The sequence below is a fragment of the Scyliorhinus canicula genome, chromosome 4 (assembly GCF_902713615.1).
Source record: "Scyliorhinus canicula chromosome 4, sScyCan1.1, whole genome shotgun sequence".
Classification (NCBI taxonomy): Eukaryota; Metazoa; Chordata; class Chondrichthyes; order Carcharhiniformes; family Scyliorhinidae; genus Scyliorhinus; species Scyliorhinus canicula.
Genome location: NC_052149.1, coordinates 232,464,912 through 232,482,249, shown reverse-complemented (window position 1 = coordinate 232,482,249; position 17,338 = coordinate 232,464,912). Strand labels below are relative to the sequence as shown.

The 17,338-nt window shown below is 52.6% G+C and overlaps 1 protein-coding gene across 1 annotated transcript in view; it reads left to right on the top strand.

Moving 5' to 3' along the window:
* Positions 1–17,002, top strand: part of tnip1 (TNFAIP3 interacting protein 1) — a 90,625-nt gene extending 73,623 nt beyond the window's left edge. The window contains exons 16-17 of the mRNA XM_038793558.1: positions 2,105–2,189; positions 16,772–17,002. Of these exons, the coding sequence (XP_038649486.1) occupies positions 2,105–2,189; positions 16,772–16,809 (123 nt within the window). The 3' untranslated portion in view covers positions 16,810–17,002. The remainder of the gene's footprint in view (positions 1–2,104; positions 2,190–16,771) is intronic.
* The last annotated feature ends 336 nt before the right edge of the window (positions 17,003–17,338 follow it).

Genomic DNA, 17,338 nt, shown 5'->3' with positions numbered 1-17,338 from the left:
GCCCAGCACCCTCAATCTTTCCTCGTATGACCTACTCTCCATTCCAGGCAACATCCTGGTAAATCTCCTCTGCACCTTTTCCAAAGCTTCCACATCCTTCCTAAAATGAGGTGACCAGAACTGCACACAGTACTCCAAATGTGGCCTGACCAAGGTTTTGTACAGCTGCATCATCACCTCACGGCTCTTAAATTCAATCCCTCTGCTAATGAACGCTAGCACACCATAGGCCTTCTTCACAGCTCTATCCACTTGAGTGGCAACTTTCAAAGAACAATGAACATAGACCCCAAGATCTCTCTGCAAGGGGGCTGGTAAGCACATATTAAAGACAGGTATGCACACATTATAGACTGGTACGCACATTTTCCCCCTCATGCACTTCCTCCCATCTCCATGCTCTGCCCTCCAGGCGTTCTACCCCTCTCTCCCTCCTCCTTCACTCTGTCTCTCATCCCTCTCTCTCCCTCTCTCTCTCTCCTCCCTCTCTCTCTTCTCCCTCTCTCTCCTCCCTCTTTCTCTCCTCCCCCGCTCTCTCCCCTGCTCTCTCTCTCCCCCCACTCTCTCTCTCTACCCCCGCTCTCTCTCCCCCCGCTCTCTCGCTCTCTCTCCCCCCCTCGCTCTCTCTCTCTCTCCCCCCGCTCTCTTCCCCCGCTCTCTCTCCCCCCTCTCTCTCTCTCTCTCCCCCCGCTCTCTCTCCCCCTCGCTCTCTCCCCCCCTCGCTCTCTCTCCCCCCTCGCTCTCTCTCCCCCCTCGCTCTCTCTCTCCCCCCTCGCTCTCTCTCCCCCCTCGCTCTCTCTTCCCCCCTCGCTCTTTCTCCCCCTCTCTCTCTCTCCCCCTCTCTCTCTCCCCCCCGCTCCTCTCCCCCCTCGCTCTCTCTCTCCCCGCTCTCTCTCCCCCCTCGCTCTCTCTCTCTCCCCGACTCTCTCCCCCATCGCTCTCTCCCCCCGCTCTCTCTTCTATCCCCCCACTCTCTCTCCCCCCACTCTCTCCTCTCCCCCCACTCTCTCTCTCCCACACTTTCTCTCTCCACTCTCTCCCCGCCGCTCTCTATCCCCCCCCTCTCTCTCTCCCCCCACTCTCTCTCTCCCCCGCTCTCTCTCTCTCCCCCCCCGTCTCTCTCTCTCTCCCCCGCTCTCTCTCTCCGCTCTCTCTCCCCGCTCTCTCTCTCTCCCCGCTCCTCAGCTCCCCCCGCTCCTCTCCCCCCCGCTCTCTCTACCCCCCGCTCTCTCTCCCCCCCGCTCTCTCGTCCCCCCGATCTCTCTCCCCCCGCACTCTCTCCCCCCGCTCTCTCGTCCCCCGCTCTCTCTTCCCCCCCGCTCTCTCTCCCCCCGCACTCTCTCCCCCCCGCTCCCTCCTCCCCCCGCTCTCTCTCCCCCCCTCGCTCTCTCTCTCTCCCCGACTCTCTCCCCCCACTCTCTCTCCCCCCGCTCTCTTCTCTCCCCCCACTCTCTCTCCCCCCACTCTCTCTCTCTCCCCCCACTCTCTCTCTCCCCCCTTTCTCTCTCCCACTCTCTCCCCCCGCTCTCTATCCCCCCGCTCTCTCTCCCCCCACTCTCTCTCTCCCCCCGCTCTCTCTCTCCCCCCGCTCTCTCTCTCCCCCCGCTCTCTCTCCTCTCTCTCTCTCCCTCTCTCTCCCCCCGCTCTCCCCGCTCTCGCTCCCCCCGCTCTCTCTCCCCCCCGCTCTCTCTAACCCCCCGCTCTCTCTCCCCCCGCTCTCTCTCCCCCCGCTCTCTCTCCCCCCGCACTCTCTCCCCCCCCGCTCTCTCCCCCCCCCCGCTCTCTCTCCCCCCCGCTCTCTCTCCCCCCGCACTCTCTCTCCCCGCTCCCTCTCCCCCCGCTCTCTCTCTCCCCCCGCTCTCTCTCTCCCCCGCTCTCTCTCTCCCCCCCGCTCTCTCTCTCCCCCCTCTCTCTCTCCCCCGCTCTCTCTCTCCCCCGCTCTCTCTCTCCCCCCGCTCTCTCTCTCCCCCGCTCTCTCTCCCCCCCTCGCTCTCTCTCCCCCCCCCCGCTCTCTCTCTCTCCCCGCTCTCTGTCGCTACCTTTCCCTTTTCAGCATTCCCCAATATTACCATTAATTTACCTTTTCCTTTCATCCCAATCCCAGTCGGAGGGTGCATGGAATGCTCCGTACCCAGCCTCGCGCAATCAGCACGCTGCGGAGCCAGACTGGCCCAAGGCAGACGGTAAAGGTGAGCCGAATTTCAGCTTCATTTTAACAACCTCTGGGTGAAGCTCAGATCCACGTTCAGCAGCTTTTGGTCCAAACTCCCAACGCAACCCCTCAGTTCATATACCACACAGAGGGTCAGTACTGAGGGAGCGCTGCACTGTCAGAGGGTCAGTACTGAGGGAGTGCTGCACTGTCAGAGGGGCAGTACTGAGCGAGCGCTGCACTGTCAGAGGGTCAGTACTGAGGGAGTGCCGCACTGTCAGAGGGTCAGTAGTGAGGGAGTGCTGCATTGTCAGAGGGTCAGTACTGAGGGAGTGCTGCACTGTCAGAGGGTCAGTACTGAGGGAGTGCTGCACTGTCAGAGGGTCAGTACTGAGGGAGTGCTGCACTGTCAGAGGGTCAGTACTGAGGGAGTGCTGCCCTGTCAGAGGGTCAGTACTGAGGGAGTGCTGCACTGTCAGAGGGTCAGTACTGAGGGAGTGCCGCACTGTCAGAGGGTCAGTACTGAGGGAGTGCTGCACTGTCAGAGGGTCAGTACTGAGGGAGTGCTGCACTGTCAGAGGGTCAGTACTGAGGGAGTGCTGCATTGTCAGAGGGTCAGTACTGAGAGAGTGCCGCACTGTCAGAGGGTCAGTACTGAGGGAGTGCTGCACTGTCAGAGGGTCAGTACTGAGGGAGTGCTGCACTGTCAGAGGGTCAGTACTGAGGGAGTGCTGCACTGTCAGAGGGTCAGTACTGAGGAAGTGCTGCACTGTCAGAGGATCAGTACTGAGGGAGTGCCGCACTGTCAGAGGATCAGTGCTGAGGGAGTGCTGCACTGTCAGAGGATCAGTACTGAGGGTCTGCTGCACTGTCAGAGGGTCAGTACTGAGGAAGTGCTGCACTGTCAGAGGGTCAGTACTGAGGGAGTGCTGCACTGTCAGAGGGTCAATGCTGAGGGATTGCTGCACTGTCAGAGGGTCAGTGCTGAGGGATTGCTGCACTGTCAGAGGGTCAGTGCTGAGGGAGTGCTGCACTGTCAGAGGGTCAGTACTGATGGAGTGCCGCACTGTCAGAGGGTCAGTACTGAGGGAGTGCCGCACTGTCAGAGGGTCAGTACTGAGGGAGTGCCGCACTGTCAGAGGGTCAGTGCTGAGGGAGTGCCGCACTGTCAGAGGGGCAGTACTGTGGGGGAGCTCACTGTCAGAGGGTCAGTACCGAGGGAGTGCCGCACTGTCAGAGGGGCAGTACTGTGGGGGAGCTCACTGTCAGAGGGTCAGTACCGAGGGAGTGCCGCACTGTCAGAGGGTCAGTACTGAGGGAGTGCCGCACTGTCAGAGGGTCAGTGCTGAGGGAGTGCTGCACTGTCAGAGGGTCAGTACTGAGGGAGTGCTGCACTGTCAGAGGGTCAGTACTGAGGGAGTGCTGCACTGTCAGAGGGTCAGTACTGAGGGAGTGCCGCACTGTCAGAGGGTCAGTGCTGAGGGAGTGCCGCACTGTCAGAGGGGCAGTACTGTGGGGGAGCTCACTGTCAGAGGGTCAGTACCGAGGGAGTGCCGCACTGTCAGAGGGTCAGTACTGAGGGAGTGCCGCACTGTCAGTGGGTCAGTGCTGAGGGAGTGCTGCACTGTCAGAGGGTCAGTACTGAGGGAGTGCTGCACTGTCAGAGGGTCAGTACTGAGGGAGCGCCGCACTGTCAGAGGGTCAGTACTGAGGGAGTGCTGCACTGTCAGAGGGTCAGTACTGAGGGAGTGCTGCACAGAGGGGCAGTACTGAGGGAGTGCTGCACTGTCAGAGGGGCAGTACTGAGGGAGTGCCGCACTGTCAGAGGGGCAGTACTGAGGGAGTACATACGCTCTCAGAGTAATGCCGAGGGAGTGCTGTTCTGTCGGTTAGGTGGGCTGAGTGACGCACTGTCGGAGCTGCCATCTTGGGTATGAGGTTGAGGTGACCTGTTTGGCTGAACGATAAAGATCCTGTGGGATTGTTGTGTAAGAAAATCTCTCCTGACATCCTGGAGAGATTCATTCCTCAATCAGCATCATGAAAACAGAGGAAAGGAAAATGCTGCAGATGCTAGCGGGTCTGAAACAAAATCAGAAAGTTCTGGATTTCTTACAAATCGGTGGTTCAGAGCTGCTGGATAATGTCACCCACATCAAACCTCCCAACTCGCTGATCAATAAGTGGACCGAATGAATTTTTACAATGATTAATTGCTCAGGAGCCGAAGCTGGGCGTGTAAACAAACTGACAGCTCCCAGCACGGAGCCTCCAGATAGTCTAACAGAATGGTTAACCTGACCTGCATTGTTATTGGTGATGTAAACTCACAATCAGCCCGTTTCCTTCTATATGACCCTTTCATCTCTGGCAGGTCACAGTGTTGCATTGAACACACAAATGACTCCTTTTCTTCCAATTGCCTGAACCACTAATAATAATCTTTATTGTAACCGTGTCCAGTTTAATGTTTAATCTGTCATAATTCACTGATGAATGCACAGCAACACATGGAAGTGTGTGCAAACACACTCACTCTGACTCACACACACACACACACATACACACAAACACTCTGGGAGAGTAACACACAGACAGACTCGTTCGCACACTTACTCATACACACACACACACACACTCACACGCACACAGACACTGAGAGTAACACGCACACACACTCTCGCTCACTCACTCACACGCCCTCATACACACACTCCGAGAGAGTGATACACGCTCACTCACTGACAATCACGCACTCACACACTTGAGCGTAACACACACACACACCAAACACACACAGACCCTCACTCACTCTCACACACTCTCATACACATACACATACACACACTCGCACACACAATTGAGCGTAACGCACACGCATACGCACAAATTGAGAGTAACGCACAGACTCTCACACTCGAGCATTCACGCACTCTTGCACTCCCTCACGCAATCACAGTCCGAGAGTAATGCACATACACAAATTCTCTCAAATTAGCAGACTCACAGATGCTGTGAAAGAGTAACTCACAGACACTCACACAGGCATTCCGAGACAGTAACTCACACACACACTCACACAGGCATTCAGAGAGATTAACTCACACACACACTCACACAGACATTCCAAGACAGTAACTCACAGACACTCAGACAGGCATTCTGAGACAGTAACTCACAGACACTCAGACAGGCATTCTGAGACAGTAACTCACACACACACACGCTCACACAGGCATTCCGAGAGAGTAACTCACATACACACTCACACAGGCATTCCGAAACAATAACTCACACACACACACTCACACAGGCATTCCGAGAGAGTAACTCACACACACACTCACACAGGCATTCTGAGACAGTAACTCACACACACACACTCACACAGGCATCCTGAGACAGTAACTCACACACACACTCACACAGGCATTCTGAGACAGTAACTCACACACACACTCACACAGGCATTCCGAGAGAGTAACTCACACACACTCACACAGGCATTCTGAGACAGTAACTCACACACACACTCACACAGGCATTCCGAGAGAGTATCTCACACACACACTCACACAGGCATTCCGAGAGAGTAACTCACACACACACTCACACAGGCATTCCGAGACAGTAACTCACGCAGGGGCTGGTTTAGCTCACCAGGCTAAATTGCTGGCTTTTAAAGCAGACCAAGCAGGCCAGCAGCACGGTTCGATTCCCGTACCAGCCTCCCCGGACAGGTGCCGGAATGTGGCGACTAGGGGCTTTTCACAGTAACTTCATTGAAGCCTACTCGTGACAATAAGCGATTTTCATTTCATTTCATTTTCATTTTCATTTTTCACACACACTCACACAGGCATTCCGAGACAGTAACTCACACAGGCATTCCGAGAGAGTAACTCACACACACACTCACACAGGCATTCCGAGACAGTAACTCACACACACACTCACTCAGGCATTCCGAGACAGTAACTCACACACACACTCACACAAGCATTCCGAGACAGTAACTCTCACACACACTCACACAGGCATTCCGAGACAGTAACTCAGACACACACTCACACAGGCATTTCGAGAGAGTAACTCACACACACACTCACACAGGCATTCCGAGAGAGTAACTCTCACACACACTCACACAGGCATTCCGAGACAGTAACTCACACACACACACACAGGCATTCCGAGAGAGTAACTCACACACACACTCACACAGGCATTCCGAGAGAGTAACTCACACACACACTCACACAGGCATTCCGAGGGAGTAACTCACAGACATACTCACACAGGCATTCCGAGACAGTAACTCACACACACACTCACACAGGCATTCCGAGACAGTAACTCACAAACACACTCACACAGGCATTCCGAGACAGTAACTCACACACACACTCACACAGGCATTCAGAGAGAGTAACTCTCACACACACACTCACACAGGCATTCCGAGACAGTAACTCTCACACACACTCACACAGGCATTCCGAGACAGTAACTCACACACACACTCACACAGGAATTCCGAGAGAGTAACTCACACAGGCATTCCGAGAGAGTAACTCACACACACACTCACACAGGCATTCCGAGAGAGTAACTCTCACACACACACTCACACAGGCATTCCGAGACAGTAACTCTCACACACACTCACACAGGCATTCCGAGACAGTAACTCACACACACACTCACACAGGCATTCCGAGACAGTAACTCACACAGGCATTCCGAGACAGTAACTCACACACACTCACACAGGCATTCCGAGACAGTAACTCACACACACTCACACAGGCATTCCGAGACAGTAACTCACACACACACTCACACAGGCATTCCGAGAGGGTAACTCACACACACACTCACACAGGCATTCCGAGAGAGTATCTCACACACACACTCACACAGGCATTCCGAGACAGTAACTCACACACACACTCACACAGGCATTCCGAGAGGGTAACTCACACACACACTCACACAGGCATTCCGAGAGAGTATCTCACACACACACTCACACAGGCATTCCGAGACAGTAACTCACACACACACTCACACAGGCATTCCGAGAGAGTAACTCTCACACACACACTCACACAGGCATTCCGAGACAGTAACTCTCACACACACTCACACAGGCATTCCGAGACAGTAACTCACACACACACTCACACAGGCATTCCGAGAGAGTAACTCACACAGGCATTTCGAGAGAGTAACTCACACACACACTCACACAGGCATTCCGAGAGAGTAACTCTCACACACACACTCACACAGGCATTCCGAGACAGTAACTCTCACACACACTCACACAGGCATTCCGAGACAGTAACTCACACACACACTCACACAGGCATTCCGAGACAGTAACTCACACAGGCATTCCGAGACAGTAACTCACACACACTCACACAGGCATTCCGAGACAGTAACTCACACACACTCACACAGGCATTCCGAGACAGTAACTCACACACGCACTCACACAGGCATTCCGAGAGAGTAACTCACACACACACTCACACAGGCATTCCGAGACAGTAACTCACACACACACTCACACAGGCATTCCGAGAGGGTAACTCACACTCACACTCACACAGGCATTCCGAGAGAGTATCTCACACACACACTCACACAGGAATTCCGAGACAGTAACTCACACACACACTCACACAGGCATTCCGAGACAGTAACTCACACACACACACTCACACAGGCATTCCGAGACAGTAACTCAGACACACACTCACACAGGCATTCCGAGACAGTAACTCACACACACGCTCACACAGGCATTCCGAGAGAGTAACTCACACACACACTCACACAGGCATTCCAAGACAGTAACTCACACACACACTCACACAGGCATTCCGAGACAGTAACTCACACACACACTCACACAGGCATTCCGAGACAGTAACTCACACACACACACTCACACAGGCATTCCGAGACAGTAACTCACACACACACTCACACAGGCATTCCGAGACAGTAACTCACACACACGCTCACACAGGCATTCCGAGAGAGTAACTCACACACACACTCACACAGGCATTCCAAGACAGTAACTCACACACTCACACAGGCATTCCGAGACAGTAACTCACACACACACTCACACAGGCATTCCAAGACAGTAACTCACACACACACTCACACAGGCATTCCGATAGAGTAACTCACACACACACTCACACAGGAATTCCGAGAGAGTAACTCACACACACACTCACACAGGCATTCCGAGACAGTAACTCACACACTCACACAGGCATTCCGAGACAGTAACTCACACTCACACTCACACAGGCTTTCCAAGAGTGTAACTCACACACACACTCACACAGGCATTCCGAGACAGTAACTCTCACGCACACACTCACACACGCATTCCGAGACAGTAACTCACACACACTCACACAGGCATTCCGAGTCAGTAACTCACACACACACACGCACACAGGCATTCCGAGACAGTAACTCACACACACACACTCACACAGGCATTCCGAGACAGTAACTCACACACACACTCACACAGGCATTCCGAGACAGTAACTCACACACACTCACACAGGCATTCCGAGACAGTAACTCACACACACACTCACACAGGCATTCCGAGACAGTAACTCACACACACTCACACAGGCATTCCGAGAGTGTAACTCACACACACACTCACACAGGCATTCCGAGACAGTAACTCACACACACACTCACACAGGCATTCCGAGAGGGTAACTCACACACACTCAAACAAGCATTCCGAGACAGTAACTTACACACACACTCACACAGGCATTCCGAGAGGGTAACTCACACACACACTCACACAGTCATTCCGAGACAGTAACTCACACACGCTCACACAGGCATTCCGAGACAGTAACACACACACACTCACACAGGCATTCCGAGAGAGTAACTCACACACACACTCACACAGGTATTCCGAGACAGTAACTCACACACACACACTCACACAGGCTTTCCGAGACAGTAACTCACACACACACTCACACACGCATTCCGAGACAGTAACTCACACACACACTCACACAGGCATTCCGAGACAGTAACTCACACACACACTCACACTGGCTTTCCGAGAGAGTAACTCACACACACACTCACACAGGCATTCCGAGACAGTAACTCATACACACTCACACAGGCTTTCCGAGAGTGTAACTCAGACACACACTCACACAAGCATTCCGAGACAGTAACTCACACACACACACTCACACAGGCATTCCGAGACAGTAACTCACACACACACTCACACAGGCATTCCGAGACAGTAACTCTCACACACACACTCACTCAGGCATTCCGAGAGAGTAACTCACACACACACTCACACAGGCATTCTGAGACAGTAACTCACACACACACTCACACAGCCATTCCGAGACAGTAACTCACACACACACTCATACAGGCATTCCGAGAGAGTAACTCTCACACACACACTCACACAGGCATTCCGAGACAGTAACTCACACACACACTCACACAGGCATTCCGAGAGAGTAACTCACACAGGCATTCCGAGAGAGTAACTCACACACACACTCACACAGGCATTCCGAGACAGTAACTCTCACACACACTCACACAGGCATTCCGAGACAGTAACTCACACACACACTCACACAGGCATTCCGAGAGAGTAACTCTCACACACACACTCACACAGGCATTCCGAGACAGTAACTCACACACACACACACAGGCATTCCGAGAGAGTAACTCACACACACACTCACACAGGCATTCCGAGACAGTAACTCACACACACTCACACAGGCATTCCGAGAGGGTAACTCACACACACACTCACACAGGCATTCCGAGAGAGTAACTCACACACACACTCACACAGGCATTCCGAGTCAGTAACTCACACACACACTCACACAGGCATTCCGAGACAGTAACTCACACACACTGTCACACAGGCATTCCGAGACAGTAACTCAAACACACACACACTCACACAGGCATTCCGAGACAGTAACCAGCCTCCCCGGACAGGTGCCGGAATGTGGCGACTAGGGGCTTTTCACAGTAACTTCATTGAAGCCTACTCGTGACAATAAGCGATTTTCATTTCATTTCATTTTCATTTTCATTTTTCACACACACTCACACAGGCTTTCTGAGACAGTAACTCACACAGGCATTCCGAGAGAGTAACTCACACACACACTCACACAGGCATTCCGAGACAGTAACTCACACACCCACTCACTCAGGCATTCCGAGACAGTAACTCACACACACACTCACACAGGCATTCCGAGACAGTAACTCTCACACACACTCACACAGGCATTCCGAGACAGTAACTCACACACACACTCACACAGGCATTTCGAGAGAGTAACTCACACACACACTCACACAGGCATTCCGAGAGAGTAACTCTCACACACACTCACACAGGCATTCCGAGACAGTAACTCACACACACAGGCATTCCGAGAGAGTAACTCACACACACACTCACACAGGCATTCCGAGAGAGTAACTCTCACACACACTCACACAGGCATTCCGAGACAGTAACTCACACACACACACACAGGCATTCCGAGAGAGTAACTCACACACACACTCACACAGGCATTCCGAGACAGTAACTCAAACACACACTCACACAGGCATTCCGAGGGAGTAACTCACAGACATACTCACACAGGCATTCCGAGACAGTAACTCACACACACACTCACACAGGCTTTCCGAGACAGTAACTCACACACACACTCACACACGCATTCCGAGACAGTAACTCACACACACACTCACACAGGCATTCCGAGACAGTAACTCACACACACACTCACACAGGCTTTCCGAGAGAGTAACTCACACACACACTCACACAAGCATTCCGAGACAGTAACTCATACACACTCACACAGGCTTTCCGAGAGTGTAACTCAGACACACACTCACACAAGCATTCCGAGACAGTAACTCTCACACACACACTCACACAGGCATTCCGAGACAGTAACTCACACACACACTCACACAGGCATTCCGAGACAGTAACTCTCACACACACACTCACACAGGCATTCCGAGAGAGTAACTCACACACACACTCACACAGGCATTCTGAGACAGTAACTCACACACACACTCACACAGCCATTCCGAGACAGTAACTCACACACACACTCACACAGGCATTCCGAGAGAGTAACTCTCACACACACACTCACACAGGCATTCCGAGGCAGTAACTCACACACACACTCACACAGGCATTCCGAGAGAGTAACTCACACAGGCATTCCGAGAGAGTAACTCACACACACACTCACACAGGCACTCCGAGACAGTAACTCTCACACACACTCACACAGGCATTCCGAGACAGTAACTCACACACGCACTCGCACAGGCATTCCGAGAGAGTAACTCTCACACACACACTCACACAGGCATTCCGAGAGGGTAACTCACACACACACTCACACAGGCATTCCGAGAGAGTAACTCACACACACACTCACACAGGCATTCCGAGACAGTAACTCACACACACACTCACACAGGCATTCCGAGAGGGTAACTCACACACACACGCACACAGGCATTCCGAGACAGTAACTCACACACACACTCACACAGGCATTCCGAGACAGTAACTCACACACACACACTCACACAGGCATTCCGAGAGAGTATCTCACACACACACTCACACAGGCATTCCGAGAGAGTAACTCACACACACACTCACACAGGCATTCCGAGACAGTAACTCACACACACACGCACACAGGCATTCCGAGAGAGTAACTCACACACACACTCACACAGGCATTCCGAGACAGTAACTCACACAGGGGCTGGTTTAGCTCACCAGGCTAAATCGCTGGCTTTTAAAGCAGACCAAGCAGGCCAGCAGCACGGTTCGATTCCCGTACCAGCCTCCCCGGACAGGTGCCGGAATGTGGCGACTAGGGGCTTTTCACAGTAACTTCATTGAAGCCTACTCGTGACAATAAGCGATTTTCATTTCATTTCATTTTCATTTTCATTTTTCACACACACTCACACAGGCATTCCGAGACAGTAACTCACACAGGCATTCCGAGAGAGTAACTCACACACACACTCACACAGGCATTCCGAGACAGTAACTCACACACACACTCACTCAGGCATTCCGAGACAGTAACTCACACACACACTCACACAGGCATTCCGAGACAGTAACTCTCACACACACTCACACAGGCATTCCGAGACAGTAACTCACACACGCACTCGCACAGGCATTCCGAGAGAGTAACTCACACACACATTCACACAGGCATTCCGAGACAGTAACTCACACAGGCATTCCGAGACAGTAACTCACACACACACTCACACAGGCATTCCGAGACAGTAACTCACACACACACACTCACACAGGCATTCCGAGAGAGTAACTCTCACACACACTCACACAGGCATTCCGAGACAGTAACTCACACACACACACAGGCATTCCGAGAGAGTAACTCACACACACACTCACACAGGCATTCCGAGACAGTAACTCTCACGCACACACAGGCATTCCGAGAGAGTAACTCACACACACACTCACACAGGCATTCCGAGAGAGTAACTCACACACACACTCACACAGGCATTCCGAGGGAGTAACTCACAGACATACTCACACAGGCATTCCGAGACAGTAACTCACACACACACTCACACAGGCATTCCGAGACAGTAACTCACACACACACTCACACAGGCATTCCGAGACAGTAACTCACACACACACTCACACAGGCTTTCCGAGAGAGTAACTCTCACACACACACTCACACAGGCATTCCGAGACAGTAACTCTCACATACACTCACACAGGCATTCCGAGACAGTAACTCACACACACACTCACACAGGCATTCCGAGAGAGTAACTCACACAGGCATTCCGAGAGAGTAACTCACACACACACTCACACAGGCATTCCGAGAGAGTAACTCTCACACACACACTCACACAGGCATTCCGAGACAGTAACTCTCACACACACTCACACAGGCATTCCGAGACAGTAACTCACACACACACTCACACAGGCATTCCGAGACAGTAACTCACACAGGCATTCCGAGACAGTAACTCACACACACTCACACAGGCATTCCGAGACAGTAACTCACACACACTCACACAGGCATTCCGAGACAGTAACTCACACACACACTCACACAGGCATTCCGAGAGAGTAACTCACACACACACTCACACAGGCATTCCGAGACAGTAACTCACACACACACTCACACAGGCATTCCGAGAGGGTAACTCACACACACACTCACACAGGCATTCCGAGAGAGTATCTCACACACACACTCACACAGGCATTCCGAGACAGTAACTCACACACACACTCACACAGGCATTCCGAGAGAGTATCTCACACACACACTCACACAGGCATTCCGAGAGAGTAACTCACACACACACACACACACACACACACAGGCATTCCGAGACAGTAACTCACACACACACTCACACAGGCTTTCCGAGACAGTAACTCACACACACACAGGCATTCCGAGAGAGTAACTCACACACACACTCACACAGGCATTCCGAGAGAGTAACTCACACACACACTCACACACGCATTCCGAGAGAGTAACTCACACAGGCATTCCGAGAGAGTAACTCACACACACACTCACACAGGCATTCCGAGAGAGTAACTCACACACATTCACACAGGCATTCCGAGAGAGTAACTCACACACACACTCACACAGGCATTCCGAGAGAGTAACTCACACACACACTCACACAGGCATTCCGAGAGAGTAACTCACACACACTCACACAGGCATTCAGAGAGAGTAACTCTCACACACACTCACACAGGCATTCCGAGACAGTAACTCAGACACACACTCACACAGGCATTCCGAGAGAGTAACTCACACAGGCATTCCGAGAGAGTAACTCTCACACACACTCACACAGACTCTCGTACACTCACTCTCTCACACGCACAGGCTGACACACACTGACACTCTTGAGAATCACATGCACACTCGCGTGCGCACACACTCACTCACACTCACACACACACACACACACACACAGAGTCTGAAACAGTAACACACACACAAACTCATAAACTCACACGCACAGGCAGACCCACACCCACACTTCAAGAGAGTGACACACACAGGCAGAGTGACACACACAGGCAGAGAGACACACACAGGCAGAGTGACACACACAGGCAGAGAGACACACACAGGCAGAGTGACACACACAGGCAGAGAGACACACACAGGCAGAGAGACACACACAGGCAGAGTGACACACACAGGCAGAGTGACACACACAGGCAGAGAGACACACACAGACAGAGAGACACACACAGTCAGAGTGACACACACAGGCAGAGAGACACACACAGGCAGAGAGACACACACAGGCAGAGTGACACACACAGGCAGAGTGACACACACAGGCAGAGTGACACACACAGGCAGAGTGACACACACAGGCAGAGTGACACACACAGGCAGAGAGACACACACAGGCAGAGAGACACACACAAACATGTGAACACAGGGCGACAGAGACTCACAATTAGACGTACACAGAGAGACACATGCAAACACATGTGTGCGCGCGCACACACACACACACACTTGAGCGCACATACACGGAGAGAGAGACACATACAGACATGTTGAGAACACGTGGCGTCACAGAGATTGCATTTCTGTAGCACCTTTCTGGCTCAATATCTACCTTGTGTTCATCTTGTTCGAACCCCCACTGGTCTCGGCTCCAGTGTGAGAGGCACAGTCTTGAACTATTACTGTCTGAGTTGAGGCCACTGCTCCCGGCCCAGCTACATTTGAAGCCATTTCAAATGTGTTTCTTTGCCCTCCAGTCAAACCGTGTAGCTCAGAAGGAGGCCGTTCAGCCCAGTATATCGGTGCTGGCTCCTCCAAATAGCTCTTCAATTAGTCCTGCCCGCAGGAGGTAAGATTTGAACCTTCTTGAAGCTGGTTAGAGCCGCAGGTACCAGGCCGGGTGAACTTGCAGTCGGGAGTCCTGGCAACGCGGAACATCTGAATTCTACGCACAGACAACGCATGAGCCGATGTGAAGATTTGCCTCCCTGTTGAGAAAGGCCGAGCGCTGTTCTCTGGGGGTGACCCGAGAAAGATCATTAAAAGCCTGAGGGGTTTGGTAGATAGAAAGGGCGGAGGTGTTGAACCGTTCCGGCAGCGGGGTTTTCTGGTGTGCCCCCCCCCCCCCCCACCCCACCCCCCGCAGGCTTCCCATCAGCCCCACAGGCGAGGAACGTCCATCGCCATCGACCCTGGAGGTTGACGAGCCGCCTCCGGCGAGGGAAACCCGCCCTCCAATGTGTTTGCACTTGTGGAGATCAATCAGAAGCTGGAGGCCAGGAGCGGAAATAATCCCGAATAAATCCCATGTGAGAATTCCGGAGAAATGTCTTGAGCGACGGGAATGTGGAACACGGAGTGGTCGAAGTGAGTAGTATGGGTGCATCTGAAGGGAAGCCTGTCAATAAGGAGGGCGACAAAATAGAAGGTTCCTTTCATTAAAATCCCTTAAAAACACCACCGTTCGGCACCTGGGCCTGGATTCTCCGTCCCGCCGCACCACATTTCTGTTTCACCCCACCGGCGGGATGGTCCGTTACACCGCTGGTCAATGGGGTTTCCCATTGTGGGTCTTGTGGTCTTTTGGATAGGTTCTTGATTAATAAGGGGCTCAGGGGCTATGGGGAGAAGGCAGGAGAATGGGGATGAGAAACATATCAGCCATGATTGAATGGCGGAGCAGACTCGATGGGCCGAGCGGCCTAATTCTGCTCCTATGTCTTATGGTAGCTCCACACCGTCGGGAAACCCCCGGGCAAAATGGAGCATCCCGCCGGCAGAGAATCCAGCTCCTGAAGGGAGGTCAGTTTTGGGGTGAGGTTGGAGCAGTTCGAATCGGAATTCCTTCTGGACTGAGGGGAGATTTAAGATGCGCTCAAAATTATTCAGGGTTTGGGAGAAAGCCGAGAGGAACAGTGTCCTCTGGCAAGTGGGTCAGAAACCGGAATGCGTTGATTGGAAATGGAAACGAGGAGAAATTTCTGCTCCGAGAGTTGTTAAGATCGGGAATGCGCTGTCTGAAAGTATCGGCAAAAGTGATTTCGCAAGGCTGTTAACTTGCAGGGGTCATTTGCAGGCAAACTAAATTGGATTGCTCTTTCCAAGCGTGAGAAGGTGCCGGAATGGTCACCTTCTGTGTTGTCTGATTTTAATTTTAGTCAGTGGGGGAATATGGAGATAAGGCAGAAAAGTGGACTTAATGAGTGTTAGATCAGCCGTGGTCTTATTACATGGTGGAACAGTCTGGAAGGGCTCGCTGGCCGACCCCATTTCTATTTCTCATGGTCTTATGATTCTGAAATTCTGAATGCCAGAGTGGACTCTACCTGTGCCACAGATTCTCGGCAATTCTACGCACTAATGGGCTAATTTGATTTCCTCCTCTTGTCAGAACCGACCTCCCCTGGGATTGGCAAAGGGCAGCACTGAGGAAAGAGGACTCCAGTTTTATCTGACGAGAGCGGTGGAACGTTCCGGCTGATTTTTGATGTCCCAGCGCAGCGAGACGTTGCAATCCGTCCCCGGGTAGTGGACTGCAAAGGCGTCTCAATTTGAGGTTGTGTTTATGAGGCGTTCTGTGTCATGTACTGGATGCCAGGTGGGTTGAGTTGGGGGTGTGGGGGAGGGGGTGGGGGGGGGGGGGGGGTGCAATGATCCTTTGGTTGGGGGGGGGGGGGGAACTGCCCGACTTCCATCTTGTTTTCTGCATTACTGCATTTGCTCTGTTCAAATCCTATCTCCTCCTGTCCCACAACTAACCCGCTGCATTTGACTTCCAGACACTTGGGTGTGAAAATGCCGGAACATTCTCCCAGCATTTTAAAGAAGCCCCTAATTACCAGCATAGCTAACACCGTGCCAGACCATTACTTTCGAGGCGCCTTTCCTCCCAGCAGTCAACCCATCAGATGATGAGGAGCGGACGCGAGGGGCCGAATGGTCTCTTCCCCTTCCTATC